This window comes from Vigna angularis, chromosome 2, assembly GCF_016808095.1.
Source record: "Vigna angularis cultivar LongXiaoDou No.4 chromosome 2, ASM1680809v1, whole genome shotgun sequence".
Lineage (NCBI taxonomy): Eukaryota > Viridiplantae > Streptophyta > Magnoliopsida > Fabales > Fabaceae > Vigna > Vigna angularis.
In genome coordinates, this window is record NC_068971.1 from 16,852,621 (window position 1) to 16,868,493 (window position 15,873).

Here is a 15,873-nt window from a genome sequence, read left to right on the forward strand (position 1 = left end):
GCCTCATTACGAGTCATACAAAACTATTGAACAACACTGCTAAATTTTCTAAACCATGTTCTAGAAGACTATTTTGGGCTATATAAAGATTTGTAGAGACACCATATCAATCTAGAAGACTCCCTTTGAGTAACTTGAAGGTGGTTCCATATAAATTTCTTTTTGCATATCTCAATTAAGAAAAACATTTTTGGTATTAGGTTGAAATGGGACAATTATAAAGAGCAATCATGACTATAAATAAGTGAACATAAGCCATCTTTGCCATTGGAAAAAAAGTATCACTATAATCCAAACCAAAAATTTGTGTGTAACCTTTGGCTAAAGAACGAGCATTGAGATAATCAATAGTACCATAAGGACCGACTTTGATAACAAAGATCCTCCTACAATCAACAATAGTTTTCCCATATAATAATAGGATGAGCCCTCAAGTTCCACCATTACAAAGAGCATTGATTTGATCAAGCATGGCCCGACGCCAACCAAGATAAGCTAAGGCATCACCTACAAATTTTGGAAATGACATAGTAGAAACAGAGAAAAGATAAGTATACAAAGATGAAGATAATCTATGGTAACTTGAAATAGTGAAATGGAGAGATTGATTATAGGTAGAACTTATTCATTTAGGAGAATAATTAGAAGTTCAACCTCAGTTTTCAGAGATGAAGGATTGAATACTAGATGTGAGTTATTTGATGAATAATGAGAATGTTGTCGTCGACTATACACCTGAAGGGTTGACGAAGATAAAAAATCTAGAAATAGACTAGATACAATATAAGGATCACAAATAACATAAATATTGACAACCTGAAACTTAAAATAAATAGAAAACCATTAAATATGGTATTAGAAAAATAAAATAATGAAAATTTTCCATACTTTTCTAAATTTAATTTGCAAAAATATATTTTAGAATTAAATATAATTAAAATTTAATTAATTTTTATCCCAATTGATGATACCATGGAAACATATCCTTTCCAATATTTTATTTTCAATGAAAATTTCTTATACACAATACCAACTTTCAATATTCAGAAAATTATTTTTAAATATTATTAGTAAATTAAGTGATACTTACCAGTCTCGATTTATAACACCTTTTTAACTAATTCGCCCACTTTAATAAAGTTGAAAATATTAAATTAATAAATAACTTATATTATTTTTCTAAATTATCGTTATCATGATTTTAATACCTGAAGTACTAATATTCTCTAACAAGATTGGAAGAGCAAAACTTTATCTATTTGTTTCAAATATTTACTATATTTGATAAAAATGTATAAATTCATTTAAGGTTAAAATCATTTTATAGTCCTAATGATTACGAAAAATTCAATTAAATTTTTATTTTTATTTGGTTCAATTTAATCTTTTAATTTTTTAAAATGGTTTAATTATGTTAGATTTCCACTTAGAATTTATACATCAAACTATTCAATTTTAAAAACCAAAATATTTAAATTAATTTTCATTTTTAGATAGAATGATTTATATATAAAATCTAACAAAAATCAAATATTAATCTAACATTAAATATCTAATTAAATCTTTTTAAAAACTAAAATAATAAACAGAATCAAATAAGAATTAAGAATTTAATTAAATTTTTTATTAGAATTAAAGGAGAAAAAGGAATTCTAGCCATTAATTAAAGATATATATAAAAACAATTGGTATATCATCCAAAACCATAAATTTTGTATGTTAAGACACCGGAAATCTTAACCAACTTTCTTAATTAAAATGATTACTTTTTCGTATTTGAAATTTTGGAGAAACAGTTACCAACCCACCTATTTAAAATTAAATAAGACAAAGTAATCGGGAAAATAAATTAGTGCATAAAAATGTTTTAATGTTCGAAAATAGCAAACTTAAAATCAGTGAAATTCGTTAATTTAATATATTAATTATATTTAAAGTGTTATTTAACTCTCTTTTTTTGGTCAGGGAAAATTTTTTTATGTAAGTGGTAATATTAAAATGTATTTGACAATTAAAATAAATAGTTAAATTTACAGATTTAAACAAAAAGAATTAGAATCTTAAATGAAACCGTTCATAACATGACAGTGCCATAAACTTTTATAACCAAGATGTCCTTTTACATTAAAATTTATGTTTTAAAGTAGCGTATGGAGCATACACTCATGGAGAGATAAAAATAAAGAGATTCATTTAAAATTTCTTTTTGAAAGAGAAGATAATGTATAATGAGGTTATAAATAGTACGATACATGACCCACTTCTTTGTGCGATCAACAGTGGATGGTAGTTCAACGTGTCCCAGAGGGTCTCATCATTTGTCCCCACCCGTGTAACCTTAACATCTCCCAGGAAGCGAATCGGGGCATATGCGTAATCTCACACAACATCCACGTTTCCTGTTCAACCGAACCCCTCTTTCGGGCCTATATATATGGAAGCCTTGTGATAGTTTGAAAACGCAGGCTAGAGAGAGAAACAAGAGAGAGAGAAAGTGAGAAAATGCTCCGAGTCTCAGAGACTGTAATAGAGAGAGAGGTAGTGTTTACTCTGCAAGAGTATCTTCGACGATTGGAAGAACCAAACAACGAAAGAGGAAAACGGCATTAGCGAATCTGCTAGAAACTCTCGTCTCCTGAGCATTCTTCTCTCCGTCTTGCGTTTTAGTCTCCACTGTCGTCGTTTCCATTTCCGATACTCGGAAGCGTTTTTGCGCGCGAGTGATGAGTCGTTTAGGGTTCAAACATGAGGTCTACGATGGCGACAAGCACGTCGGCGAACTTGACGTTTTTCCGACGACGCCGTTTCACAACTTCCGCTTCCCCAACAACGAGATTCGCATCCACCACTTCAGCGCCAAGAGCGAGCGCTGCCCTCCGCTGTCGATCCTTCAAACCATTGCCGCATTCAACGTCCATTGCAAGCTCGATTCCTCAGTCGCTGCAGAGCAAAAGGAGCTAATCTCCATCCACGCCAGTTGCTTCTACGAAATGAAGGTTAAAATCAATAAATTAAATGCGTGAAATAAGTAAATAAAGCTTTTATTTTCTTTAATTGTAGTGTTTCTGACAAAGCGGTGCGTTTTAGACGGCGGTAGTGCTGGTGAACGACGAGGAGATTCACCTTGTTTCGATGCCGAGCAAAAGGAAGAAGTTCCCCTGCTTCTGGTGCTTCGCGGTTCCTGTAGGACTCTACGACGCTTGCTTGGGGATGCTTAACCTGAGGTGTCTGGCGATTGTGTTCGATTTGGACGAGACACTCATCGTTGCAAACACGATGAAGTCGTTTGAGGATAGAATTGAGGCCTTGAGGAGTTGGCTTTCGCGCGAGATCGACCCGTTGCGGGTGCAGGGGATGTCCGCGGAACTTAAGCGCTACCTGGAAGACCGGTTGCTGCTGAAGCAGTTTGCGGAGAGCGATTGTGTGGTGGATAACGGGAAGGTGTATAAGGTTCAGATGGAGGAGGTGTTGCCGCATTCCGGTAGCCACGAGAAACTGATTCGTCCGGTTGTTAGGCTGCAAGATAGGAATATTGTACTCACACGCATCAATCCTGAGGTTTGTGACTTTATGGTTATTAGTTGGCTGCGACTTTTGTGACTTTAGTTGCTCAGTGAGAGCTTTGTCTGTGTGTTTGGTTTTAGTTGTTGGTTAGTTTTCTGATGTTTGAGTTTTGGGGTTATTTTTTATGGAGAGTTGAGTGGTGGTTGGAGATTTCTCGATGGAGATTTAGGGTTTAAGTTTGGTTTTTTTTTTAATAGGCGAAGTTTAATGAGAGCATAGGTTTTCAACCCCTTTACATATTCATCTACTTCATTACTGCTTTACTCATGTAAACGAATGCTTTCAGAGATTTGGGTTAGAAGAGTAGAGTTTTGCTCGGTAGTTTTTGGCGGAATTAGGAATGTTTTATTACCTATAAGGGGGAGAGACAAAGAATGACAACATTTTGTGTTTTATTGGTATGTGATATATTCTGCTTTCTGTAATCTCGTATTTTGGATGATTGGCCATTTAAGAGTTATTATGGTTTAATGTTTTGTGTTGATTCCTTCCTATTTACAGTTTCAGCTTTTGCTTATTTGTTTTTGTTTGTGTAAATTGTAACTTTAAATTATCAGTTGAGTTACAAAAACAAGATACGAGCTAAATAACATTGGTGAGTGGCAAATAACATTGCGTTAAGTCTTAATTCTATATTTCTATTATTGATTAAATTGCTTGGGATTCCTGCATATGCTTATCCTTGTTATTGATGTATATGCTATCAATGTACTTGGGAAGGCTTTGGGTTTCTTAGTGGATTGCTTTGTTTAATTTTGTTGTAGTTAAGCATTCTAATTCATCTTCATCCCGTCTCTCTCTCTCTTTAGAAAATCAACAGAATACAAACTTGAAATTTTTTTTCATCTGAATTTGTAAGCATGTGGTGTAGTTATTGATTACACCTAATTGATGTATTTGTGTGTGGAAGCGGCCTTTTGATATGTAGGGACTTTTTATGTTGATTTTTTACAGATTCGTGATACTAGTGTATTAGTGAGATTACGACCAGCATGGGAGGATCTAAGATGCTATTTAACTGCGAAAGGACGCAAGCGGTTTGAAGTATATGTTTGTACTATGGCTGAAAGGGATTATGCTTTGGAAATGTGGAGGCTTCTTGATCCTGAGGCTCATCTTATAGGTCCAAAGCAAATCCTTGAACGTGTCATTTGTGTCAAATCAGGTATGATTCTTTTTTCTTCCTATCTATTTGAACTTTCTGTGAATAATCATTCTTTAACAAGATAATTATTTTGAAATGAAAGAACCTCTTAAAATAAATTGTTCTATCTTGTATTTTTACAAATACAAATTGCACAACTTCGTTTTTGCTTTATTATGTCCTGTTGTGGGTTCTTATTGTGTCTAATTTCTTCTTGGCTGCAATTCATTTTCTTATTGTGCAATTTTCAGGCTCTCGGAAATCTCTGCCTAATGTTTTTCAGGATGGCATGTGCCATCCCAAAATGGCAATGGTAATTGATGACCGGTCAAAGGTTTGGGAAGACAAGGACCAGCCTAGGGTTCATGTTGTTCCTGCCTTTACTCCTTATTACTCTCCTCAAGCAGAGGTGCAGTTTTATTTAATTATTGCAAAAAATATTGTTTTCTTCTGAGTGTCCATGGTAGAGACTTTAACTTTAGTATTTATTTTCTTAGACGGCCAATGCTGTTCCGGTCCTTTGTGTAGCGAGAAATGTTGCATGCAATGTCAGAGGTTGTTTTTTCAAGTAAGTTATATGATATTTAGTTTCATTAACTCAAATAAACTTCTCACCATGACTAATAATTACTTTCCCATATTCTTAGAGAGTTTGATGAGAGTTTATTACAAAGAATTGCTGAAATCTTCTTTGAAGATGATATTGGAATTTTACCTCATCCTCCAGATGTGAGCAACTACTTGATGTCAGAGGTATTACGCTGGAAGATATGTGTTTTCTAGTTTATTGATGATAACTAGCCATCTAGGAAGACGTGCCATTATATTGCTGTTGAAGATGCTTATTTATTTGTTGCTCTAATATCACCATGTTCACTGGATGACAGGATGTGCCAAATGGTAATACTAATGCCCCACTAAGTGAAGGAATCAATGGTGCAGAAGTTGAACGGAGGTTAAGCCAGCCTGTAAGTTTCCTTGGTTTTCGATGTATTATTTCTGATCTATGTTGGAGCAATGTTTTCTCAGACTTTCTAGTAAATCTTGGTTGGGATTTCTTGTCTGTGTGAGGAATGTTGGTATTTACGTGCATGGAACATTTGTAGATACTACAATAATTGTCCCTTTATTTATTGTATTTTTCTTTTCAGGGTGATAAATTTCCTGTTGACTTAGTTGCCCAACCCATGGTCAACAGTGTTGAGTTTAGACATGAACCCTCTCAGCCAACTGCTGGTATTATTTCAGGTGTCACTGGCCCTGGATCTTCAAGAATACTGATTCCGCCTTCATTGAGTATGGAACATCGCATGCTATTAGAATTTCTGCATTGTACACTCGAAAATATATGCTTTCTTTTGATGTTTATCTTTACCAACCTTGTTTCAGAACCTGGTTTGCTTGGACCTCCGGTCAAGCATGAAGGCAGCTCTGTTGATCGTGATTATGACATGCGAAAAGGTGTTCTAGGCATGAGACATGGTCCAGATATAAGAGGTCAAATTTCAGCTGAACCTCCTCTGATATCAAGGCCACCCAATCAAGCATCAACATCTTTAACAATGCAGCCATTTGGAGGTGGGTTGGTAGAAGATGATATTACCAGCAGAACTCAGACAAATAATTGGTCTATAGCATCTGGTAAAGAATCTAATGTAATAAAGTCCGAAAAGCATCAGGCTCAACTGAAACCATTTTCTCATAGTGTCGTAGGTTCACCTCCCAATGTCGGGCATCAACAAGCATTGCAACTTAAGACTGAAGAGGTTTGTCAATAAACATTTGTTGCCTCCTATTTTTTACTGTTTAAGTGTTCTAGGAATACTGTAAAATTTCCTGATTTGAAATATGGCTTATATGTAGGCAACTTCTGTTTCTGATTTGCAGAGGCAGAATGCTCCATCTAAGCCTCTGCTATCAGGTAAATTTTATTTTCATAATATATTCTGATTTTAAGCCTTTAAGTTGTATTTGATACTCTTATATGTATGATGAATAGTGTGTGAAAATTGACCAGATACTATGGACAAGCTAGTTTCTGGGCTTCTCATTTACATTTTATTTGCCTATAATAATTGCTGTTTTCTGTGTTGTGTTATTGACCCAACATTCTGCAGAGGATGGGATATCTCAGAATCATGCATCTTCTAATTGTAAAGATCTTCAAAATGAAGCTGGAAAATTGAACTTATTACCACCTCTATCCATTCAAGTGCTGCAGGAAATTGGAAGGCGGTGTAACTCGAAGGTGTGCGTGGCTTCTTCACCTATTGGATCAATTTCTTTCTTTCTTGAATTGCATTTTGACGTTTTCATTTGTAGGTTGAATTTAAGTCCATTCTAAGCACCAGCAAGGACTTGCAGTTTTCCGTTGAGGTCAGTGAAATTTCCTTTCTAGTCTTTTCTTTGCTATGCCTGTGTATGCATGTCAGGTGAACAATTATTCTTAATTGCAGTACTCTTTACATATGTAGTATGAGTTGTGTCATACTAAATTATATGCAGTAGTTGACAGTGTTTTTAAACTAGAATTCGTTATATGGCTATTTGTTACCCATGGTCTGAAGTATTTACGGTCTTCTCTGTTTTAAGTGATTCGTAGCCTGTGTTTTAAATTTGTCATGTGATTGGGTTTAGGTACTATTTACCGGTGAGAAAATAGGTGTTGGCATGGGTAGGACGAGGAAGGATGCTCAACAACAAGCTGCTGAGAATGCCCTTAGAAGCTTAGCAGGTAAGCACTGTTCAAGCAATTCCAAAAATGTATTCTGATTTTGTTGTTTTTGTTTAAAACTTATTGGAATATAGGGATATACTAATAATACATACAGGCTGATGGTTTAGTTATTGCTGCATCCAGTGTCACATCATTGGTTGTCATGTTTACGGGGATCTATGGAGATTTTCTTTGCTTTTTGGTTAGTGATAACATTTACTTGTTGCTTGACAACAAGTATTTGAATCTGCCCTTGCATTCCAACTATGCATACCTGTAAAGTTGTTCCGAGGTTCTTTATTTTTGATGGTTTGTTAAAATTGCAAACATTGATTATTGAAGGAAATTGAACAATTGGGAGTGAGTTCAAGAATATCTTGTAGTACCCGATGTTCAGTCTATGTTAACTGTCAGGGTAGAAAATATCAGCATACTTGGTCCAAGAGGTAAATATTTTTTGTACTTTATTGTCTGGACTCAAGGAATTGCTTCTCTGCATGACACTGGTGGATGCATCATGCTAAGTCATTGTTACAAGTCTAACTAACTTTTTGCCCCTTTATTTGAACTTGTTGGAAGTCCTACATCGAATAGAGATAAAGTCAATTTATAGTTTATAACTGAGTGCAAACCTCATCCTACAAGCCAATTTTGTGTTAGACTACTCCCAAATGGTGATACTTTGCATTGTATCACAAGAAGTACGAGCTAAACAAACTAGACTCGAGCCCAAGGAGAAAGTGACCAACAATGATTGAAGAGAAAAGTGATAAAGTGGCGTTAAGAGTGGTTTACTGACTTTGAAATTAGGAACCAAGGATGTATATGGACTCAACCTGATTCGACGAGTCAAACAATACCAAAACCTTTGAACCTCCAACCTGCCTTTGGCCTTTAATGTCATCATAAGTCTCAATTTTTTTGTTCTTTGAATCTGTCATCCTTAAGGTTCTCAACACAATCCAACCATGGTTCCTATTGGTGCTTTAATGAATAAAGGAGATCATTATGATCTTTCACCTTCACAGTTCCATGTTCACTGTGAGGGGGAGTATGTTTCAACCATTGCAGGCCCCATCAGTCAATGATGGTAGTTTAGTCCCTACAGTATGTTTCAGCCACTGCAGACCTAATCAATCAGTGATGGAAGTTTAGTCACTGCAGTTTGTTTCAGCCACTACAGGCCCCATTAGTTTGTCGCTTTTAGCCACTGCAAGCCCTATCCTTTCTTGATGGAATCCAGTCTCTGTAGTTTGTCGCTTTTAGCCATGCAGGTCCCATCCTTACTTGATGGCAATCCAGTCTCTACAGTTTGTCACTGTCTCTCACTCGTCATTCACTTTTGATGGAAATCAACTTTGTCAAAGTCATCCTACTTGAAGGTTCATGTAGATGAAGTTTTGTGGTTGTCCAATATTATTCTCCATAAGCTTATGAGGAATCTATTTGGTGGTTTGTGAGTCCAATTTAGTTTATAAACATTCTCTCGATGGTCTGAAGCATATGTGCATCTTGTTCGGAGCCAAAGTTACCACGTCTATTGTCTCGATATTTTAGACAAGTTGATTTTGTTTGATTGAGTTTATTTATTCTAAGCTTGGCACATACAATTTGTATGCTCCAGCTTGAGGGGGAGTGTTAGAATATTTACCCTATTTATCATGATTATATTGTGTTTAGGGTTATCCTATTTATCATGATTATATTGTGTTTAAGGTTACCTTATTTATCATAATTATATTGTGTCTAGGTTACTCTATTTATCATGATTATATTGTGTCTAGGTTACTTTATTTATCATGATTATATTATGTCTAAGATTATCCTAATTATCATGTACTCTTGTATCAATTTATTTTTATAAATAGAAAGATTATGAGAGGGATCAATTAAGCCCTCAAGAATTATTTTACAGTTTCATAGTTTATAGGTGGATGCAAATCTCACCTTACAAGCTGGTTTTGTGGGGTTGAGTTAGGCTTAAAGTCCACTTCTAACAGAACTATAGTAAGTTTTGAATTCTTTTTTTGCTGTATGGAATTACAGAGAAGTATGTGGCGCATGTGGAGCCTCAGTGTAGAGTCGTTGATAGAGAATTTGACAAGCTTTCTCTTGGACGTGACAATGGTTTCTTGTGGGATGTGGTCAATCCTGAATCCAATGAGCCACAAACAGAAGATGGAATGCCCAGAGAAAATGCTTCTGAGGTGGGTTTTCTTAATGTTTTTAGTAGTTGATTTGACTTGTTTATTTAAGGAAATAGGTGATGCTTGGATAAGGGGGGTATGTGGACTAGAAATTCCAGATGAAAGTGGTTGCTTAGAGAAATCACATCGTTTATGGAATTGTGTAGCATCAATGTGAAGGCTAAATCACTGAATGGGGAGTGAACTGGCTTCATGTCTGGTACTGCTGTCTTAGACAGGCTTCTTAAGTTCCGGCTTAAAAGGTAATAGTTTGGTGGTTAGCCCCTGGTATCTACCCATTATCCAAGTACACCCTTATATCATTTCAACCCTATTGTTGCTATTGCTTGTCTCATTATTGCCTTGCAGTTCAGTTGGAAAACAAGTAATCAATTACTTTTTCCATAAGGTATATGTTACTGGTTTAATTAGTTCCTTAACAGTTGGTGTAAGGGTTGACACATGGAATTTGTACAGACTCAAATAATTGGTACCGTTGATAGTACTTGAACTAGGTTGTTTTCTGGAATTTTTATTGTGGGATTAGCTGTATAGCTTTAGGGGGGGGAAAAGTTGATATACTAGGCGCTGTGTGAATTTCCTAACTTCTCACGTGGATTTAATTATTTGTGTCAATTCACTATGATTTTCAGGCTTCGGATGCTGAGACTAGATCAAGTACACCCAATGCCATTAATCAACAAATGGAAAAGCGTATCAGCTCCCCGAGGTAACTTAAATAAGATTTTATCTGAAAGTGTGAAAGCAAGAATTGTTGGTTTTGATCTCTTGTATCTCATGTTTTCCCTCTCAATGTTTCTGTTTAGTTTCTTCCTCCAGAATATATAATGGTGTCTTTATGACTGCCCGTCAAAAACTTATTAGGATCTATATCTAAACTTAATGATTTATTACTCCTGAAACTTGTTTTTTTAGGAGTGAGTATTTCATATCGTAAGGGGTGTCCATGCTTAGTTTTCTTTATTTGCTTTCAGGATGCCTCATTCAGTTTCCAATAAACGATTGAAGGAATGAAAATGTTGGAAGATAAACAAGATTTACCGTCAGTGAAGCAACTAGAAATGGGCCTTTTGAGTTATCAGGACGGCACATTATCATTTTGTACGCGAAAAGGTTTTGATGTAATTTGCTCCTGTAATATCTATGGCATAGCGGTTGTAGATATGCTAAGGTAAATTTTCCTTGGCTAAATTCTGTTATAGAGAAGGGCATTTTTTTGGTTTTGCCCTACTATTTTTCTCATTTACAGAATGTTTGTGTAGCCTCTTTTTCAATATTAGTTGGAATATTAATTACAAGAAAATCATTTCTCCTTTGTCACTAGTCGGCTTTTCTTAAGCATTGGTGTATTCTGATTTGACTGATTAATATTTGTAGTAGTCACTGTAATTAGTATCCTGAGATATTCGTATGATCTTTTGGGTTCATTATGTGACTAGTAATCGGTTAAGAGTTTCAGTGTCTCTTTCACAAGCTCAATCATTTGTATTGCTAGGCGAGCTACGGTGGGTCATTTGACCAATTTAAAATTATCCTTGCCAAATTCTTTTCATTTAAAATGTTCAGAATGTAATATCTCTGAGAGTATCTGGGCGAGTTTATAATGAATTAGGGTATAAAATATGTTTTTTAGTTTAGAAGTAAAAACAATGAGAAGTAATTAAATTTGAAGGATTTTTATCGGATGTGGTAAAAATTGGCATTCAAAGAGAAGCAATTTTTTAATTTCTCGAGTGAACTTTGATGTGTCGGTTGTGCATAATGTAAAATGTTACAAAAAAAGAATATTGAATGAGTAACTTTTGGTAGAAGGGTAGAAAGTAATTATAATCGTGTCTGCGAGGGGAAATTTACCGGAGGTGGAGAGCATTATATTTAAAGAAAGATTTAAAGAAAATTATAAAAAGTTTTAGTTATTAGTATGATGTAAAGAGATGTCAAAATGGGACATACGGCCTAGTCTCTTTTATCATGAGTTTAAATGATTGGTTAATTTAATTAAAAAATAATAATTTCTTTTCTTTTATTTATTTATTTTTAAATATTTAATCAAAATTTAAAACGTTCAAACCTATTTTAATTTTTATTTTTTTCATTTTAGATGTAACATTCTATATTTAGTAGCTTGCAATTTATAAAAAATAATAAAATAAGACAATATAGGATTGGTAAAATAAAATAGATTGTTTATATATATATATATAATTAATATAATTATCTTTAAAAATAAATAATTGTAAAAATAATTATTGCAAATTGAAAAAAATTACTCTGTCCCATTAATGTCTTCCACCACAGGCACGTTAAGACCTATCTGTCATATGCTCACATGATAAACTAATTATTCAAAAGAGATAAACAAACACTAAAAGAAACATTACAGTGTATAAAAGAGTTATTTTAAAATTAATTAAAATATATCAATTATAAACTAAACATGTATAAAGATACAAGTCATATATTTACACAAATAGTTGATATTAGACGCCATTATCTAAATACATGTTTTTGAATTAAATTCATTATGAGCATGCACTTGTAATAGTATTTATACTTTGTAGTGTTATAAACATAGGAGTTATCATCATATCATTCACAATGTTATTCCTCTTTGTGTTTAGGACCAAAATGGTTCAGTGGTTAGGACCTTTTGTCATTCTTTCTCCTCACTCCTCTTTTATACAAGTTGAATGGTTGATAGAATATTAGGATACCTTCTTACTAACCTCCCAAATGTCAATGCATGTACTAATATAATACCACAAAACATTTCTCCTTAAAATTCTTTCAACAATCATCACCACACAAATCCACAACAATATCACCATCTAAATAAAACGCTATGATACTCACAAAAATACATAGTCCATTTAAATTGGTCTCAAACAACTGAATAAGAAAACAAATTCAACATACAAATTGACGCTTGGAGGTGGCGATCAATGCCAAACTTTTCACAAAAGGTGGCGCTCAACGACATCCTGGTGCTTAATGCCATTCTTCTCGCAAAAATGGGAGCTCAATGACACTTTTTGATGCTTAGCGTCCTGGAGACCTGTAGTACAAAAAAATGCAGTGACGCCCTACTGTTGCTAGCACAAAACCATTTGCAAAATGGATGCTCAATGAAACTTTTTGGCTCTTAGAGTCCTAAAGATAAATTGTTTCAGACGAAGCTTACGTTTAATGCCAATATAGCACTGCTCAACGCTATATCAGTTGACAACAAACATATTTTGTGATTTTAAGTGAACTTGGACCTCATCAATTGCTCAAATTAGTACTTCTTTTTTAATAGGTTGGTTAAAAATAGCTTTTACACATTAAAATTTATACCAATTTGCTCAATTGCTCATATATTTAGTTTTCTCAATCACACAAACCCAAGCAACAATTAAACGCAAATAAATCCTCAAAACCATACAATTCAATTTAGGCATACACACTATCACTATGGACTTATGGCCGACCAATCGGTTACGATGATATGCTGGCTTGAAAGGATCGAACAGTCAATATGCAGGAAGAAGCCTCTAAGCCGCTCGGTCTAGACAGCAATTATGCGCAGTTAAAGAGCAATCAATACAGTAACAACTACTGATGGCTAGTTACGACAAGTATTAAATTACCATTAAGAGATAAATTAATTGGTCAGATTCTTTTAAACACTATAAATAAGGGTTTAATTTCGAGGTAAACTCACCTTTTACTCATTCTTAAATTACTAAACACCTAAAGAGAAAGATTCCGACTTGAGCGTCAGAGTGTATTTTGTAGATCACCCCTCGCGCGGGGCAAGAGGAAGGACAAACGTTCGACACGCGGAAGCATAACTTAGGAGGTTATCCTCGTCCCAATTCACCCGAAACATTTTGGCGCCCTCCGTGGGGTCGAGGATTTTCGAAGACACCCTAACAAGACCATAAGGATGGCTCAAGACCTAATGGCGTTTATGTAGGAGATGTAGAGAAGGATGGAAGCCATGTAGGCTGAAATTGAAACTCTAAGGGCCGAGCGGGATGCAACACTTAGGGACCGCGACGCGGGGCGGAAGACCCCATCAAATCAAAGCTCGACTACACCCACTCGGACTCCCATAGTGGAATTCCCAGACTCTGATTAGGAAGGCACTGATATCGAGGATAATAGTTAGAACAGTTCCAGGAGCTACTCCGCCCGTCTGGGTAATGCCGCTCGGGCCAGGACGCTTCACCCATTTACAGCTGCAATTACGGAGGAGCAAATGCCAGATATGATACTTCCTACTCTAGAAAAGTATGATGGATCATGGGATTCAGAGGAGCATTTGAGGTCGTTTGCGGATGCCATGACGATCTATTCACCCAGTGAAAGGGTCTAGTGCAGGGTTTTTTCCTTGTCGATTAAAGGAGAAGCTTTGGCATGGTTTCACTCTCTTCGTCCCAGAACTATTGAAAGTTTTGCGACTTTGAGACGCCTGTTTGAGCGACAGTTTGCTTCCAGTAAGACGTAAAACCCTACCTATATGGAACTAACTAAAATCAAACAGGGGAAAGATGAAGACTTGAGGGACTTCATGGACCGATTCAACCAGACCGCATGGTAGGTGAAGGGTGTTAGCAAAGAGTTCATCATCAACACCCTGTCAACAGCCTTAAGGTTGTGCTCCTTTGCGGATAGCTTATTTTCTCAGGCACCCTAAAATTTGGGAGAAGTGAAGGAGAGGGCTGCTGAGTTCATTCGAATCAGGGAGATGCAAGTTGTTCAAAAGGGGCAGCATGAAGAGAATGCTTCACCCTCAGCAGGCCAGGAACAAAAGGTGGGCAAGCGACCATCTGTGCCAGACCAACGACATAATCGTGGCAAGAACAGAGATGAGTCTTCCAGTTAACATGTTTTAGTTAAAAAATTATGATGTATTTGAAATACTGCTATTAATAATATTAAAGGATTTTCATCACAATTTTGAGCAAGTTATTTGAAATGGTTTTTACCATTTGGTGCTTGGTAAGGAACACTTCCGTAGCTCTCATCTTAGTATTTTCGACCTAGGGAACATTCCAAACGAACTCTTAGTGTCAACCATTCGGTGCTCGGTGAGGAACACTTTCGTAGCTCTCACCTTAGAATTTTCGACCTAACGTTTCAAACGAACTCCTAGTGTCAAGCGTTCAGTGGTCGGTGAGGAACGCTTCCGTAGCTCTCACCTTAGCATTTTTGACCTAGGGAACGTTCCAAACGAACTCCTAGTGTCGACCGTTCCGTGATCAGTGAGGACCGCTTCCGTAACTCTCACCTTAGCATTTTCGACCTAGGAAACGTTCCAAACAAACTCGTAGTGTCGACCGTTCGGTACTCGGGGAGGAACGCTTCCGTAGCTCTCACCTTAGCAATTTTTATCTAGGGAACATTCCAAATGAAGTCCTAGTGTCGACCGTTCGGTGCTCGGTGAGGAACGCTTCCATAGCTCTCACCTTAACATTTTCGACCTAAGGAATGTTCCAAACGAACTCCTAGTGTCGACCGTTCGGTGATCGGTGAGGAACGCCTTCGTAGCTCTCACCTTAGCATTTTCGACTTAGGGAACGTTCCAAGTAAACTCCTAGTGTCGATCATTCGATGCTCGGTGAGGAACACTTTCGTAGCTCTGACCTTAGCATTTTTGACCTAGGGAACGTTCCAAGTGAACTCCTAGGTCGAGCTCTCACCTTAGCATTTTCGACTTAGAGAACGTTCCAAAGGAACTCCTAGGGTCGACCGTTCGGTGATCGGTGAGGAACGCTTCCGTAGCTCTCACCTTAGCATTTTCGACTTAGGGAACATTCCAAACGAACTCATAGTGTGACCGTTCGGTGCTCGGTGAGGAACGCTTCCATAGCTCTCACCTTAGCATTTTCGACCTAGGGAACGTTCCAAACGAACTCCTTGTGTCGACCGTTCGGTGCTCGGTGAGGAACACTTCCATAACTCTCACCTTAGCCTTTTCGACCTAGGGAACGTTCCAAGCAAACTCCTAGTGTCTACCGTTCGATGGTCGGTGAGGAACGCTTCCGTAGCTCTCACCTTAGCATTTTCGACCTATGGAACATTCCAAACGAACTCCTAGTGTCGACCGTTCGGTGATCAGTGAGGAACGCTTCCATAACTCTCACCTTAGAATTTTCGACCTAGGGAACGTTCCAAATGAACTCTCAGTGTCGACCGTTCGGTGCTCAGTGAGGAACGCTTCTGTAGCTCTTACCTTAGCTATTTCGACTTAGGGA

At 36.5% G+C, this 15,873-nt stretch overlaps 1 protein-coding gene across 4 annotated transcripts; it reads left to right on the forward strand.

Moving 5' to 3' along the window:
- The first annotated feature begins 2,447 nt into the window (after positions 1 to 2,447).
- LOC108329183 (RNA polymerase II C-terminal domain phosphatase-like 2) lies at positions 2,448 to 10,951 on the forward strand. Of its 4 annotated transcripts, XR_001832201.2 has the most exons (18): positions 2,448 to 2,996; positions 3,088 to 3,558; positions 4,519 to 4,729; positions 4,960 to 5,117; positions 5,206 to 5,276; positions 5,356 to 5,461; positions 5,596 to 5,676; positions 5,860 to 6,004; positions 6,098 to 6,474; positions 6,572 to 6,629; positions 6,826 to 6,956; positions 7,031 to 7,084; positions 7,346 to 7,442; positions 9,471 to 9,631; positions 9,778 to 9,873; positions 9,980 to 10,019; positions 10,264 to 10,340; positions 10,606 to 10,624. XR_001832201.2 is itself a non-coding variant. In XM_017563272.2 (16 exons), exons 1-16 carry the CDS (start codon positions 2,724 to 2,726, stop codon positions 10,643 to 10,645), a joined length of 2,487 nt encoding a protein of 828 aa, XP_017418761.1. In that variant the 5' UTR covers positions 2,448 to 2,723; the 3' UTR covers positions 10,646 to 10,951. The 4 variants fall into 4 exon arrangements, 2 of the variants coding, with proteins under 2 accessions (XP_017418761.1, XP_017418760.1); XR_001832200.2 differs by lacking the exon at positions 9,980 to 10,019 and having other exon boundaries at positions 10,606 to 10,667; XM_017563272.2 differs by lacking the exons at positions 9,778 to 9,873; positions 9,980 to 10,019 and having other exon boundaries at positions 6,596 to 6,629; positions 10,606 to 10,951.
- Positions 10,952 to 15,873: the final 4,922 nt, after the last annotated feature.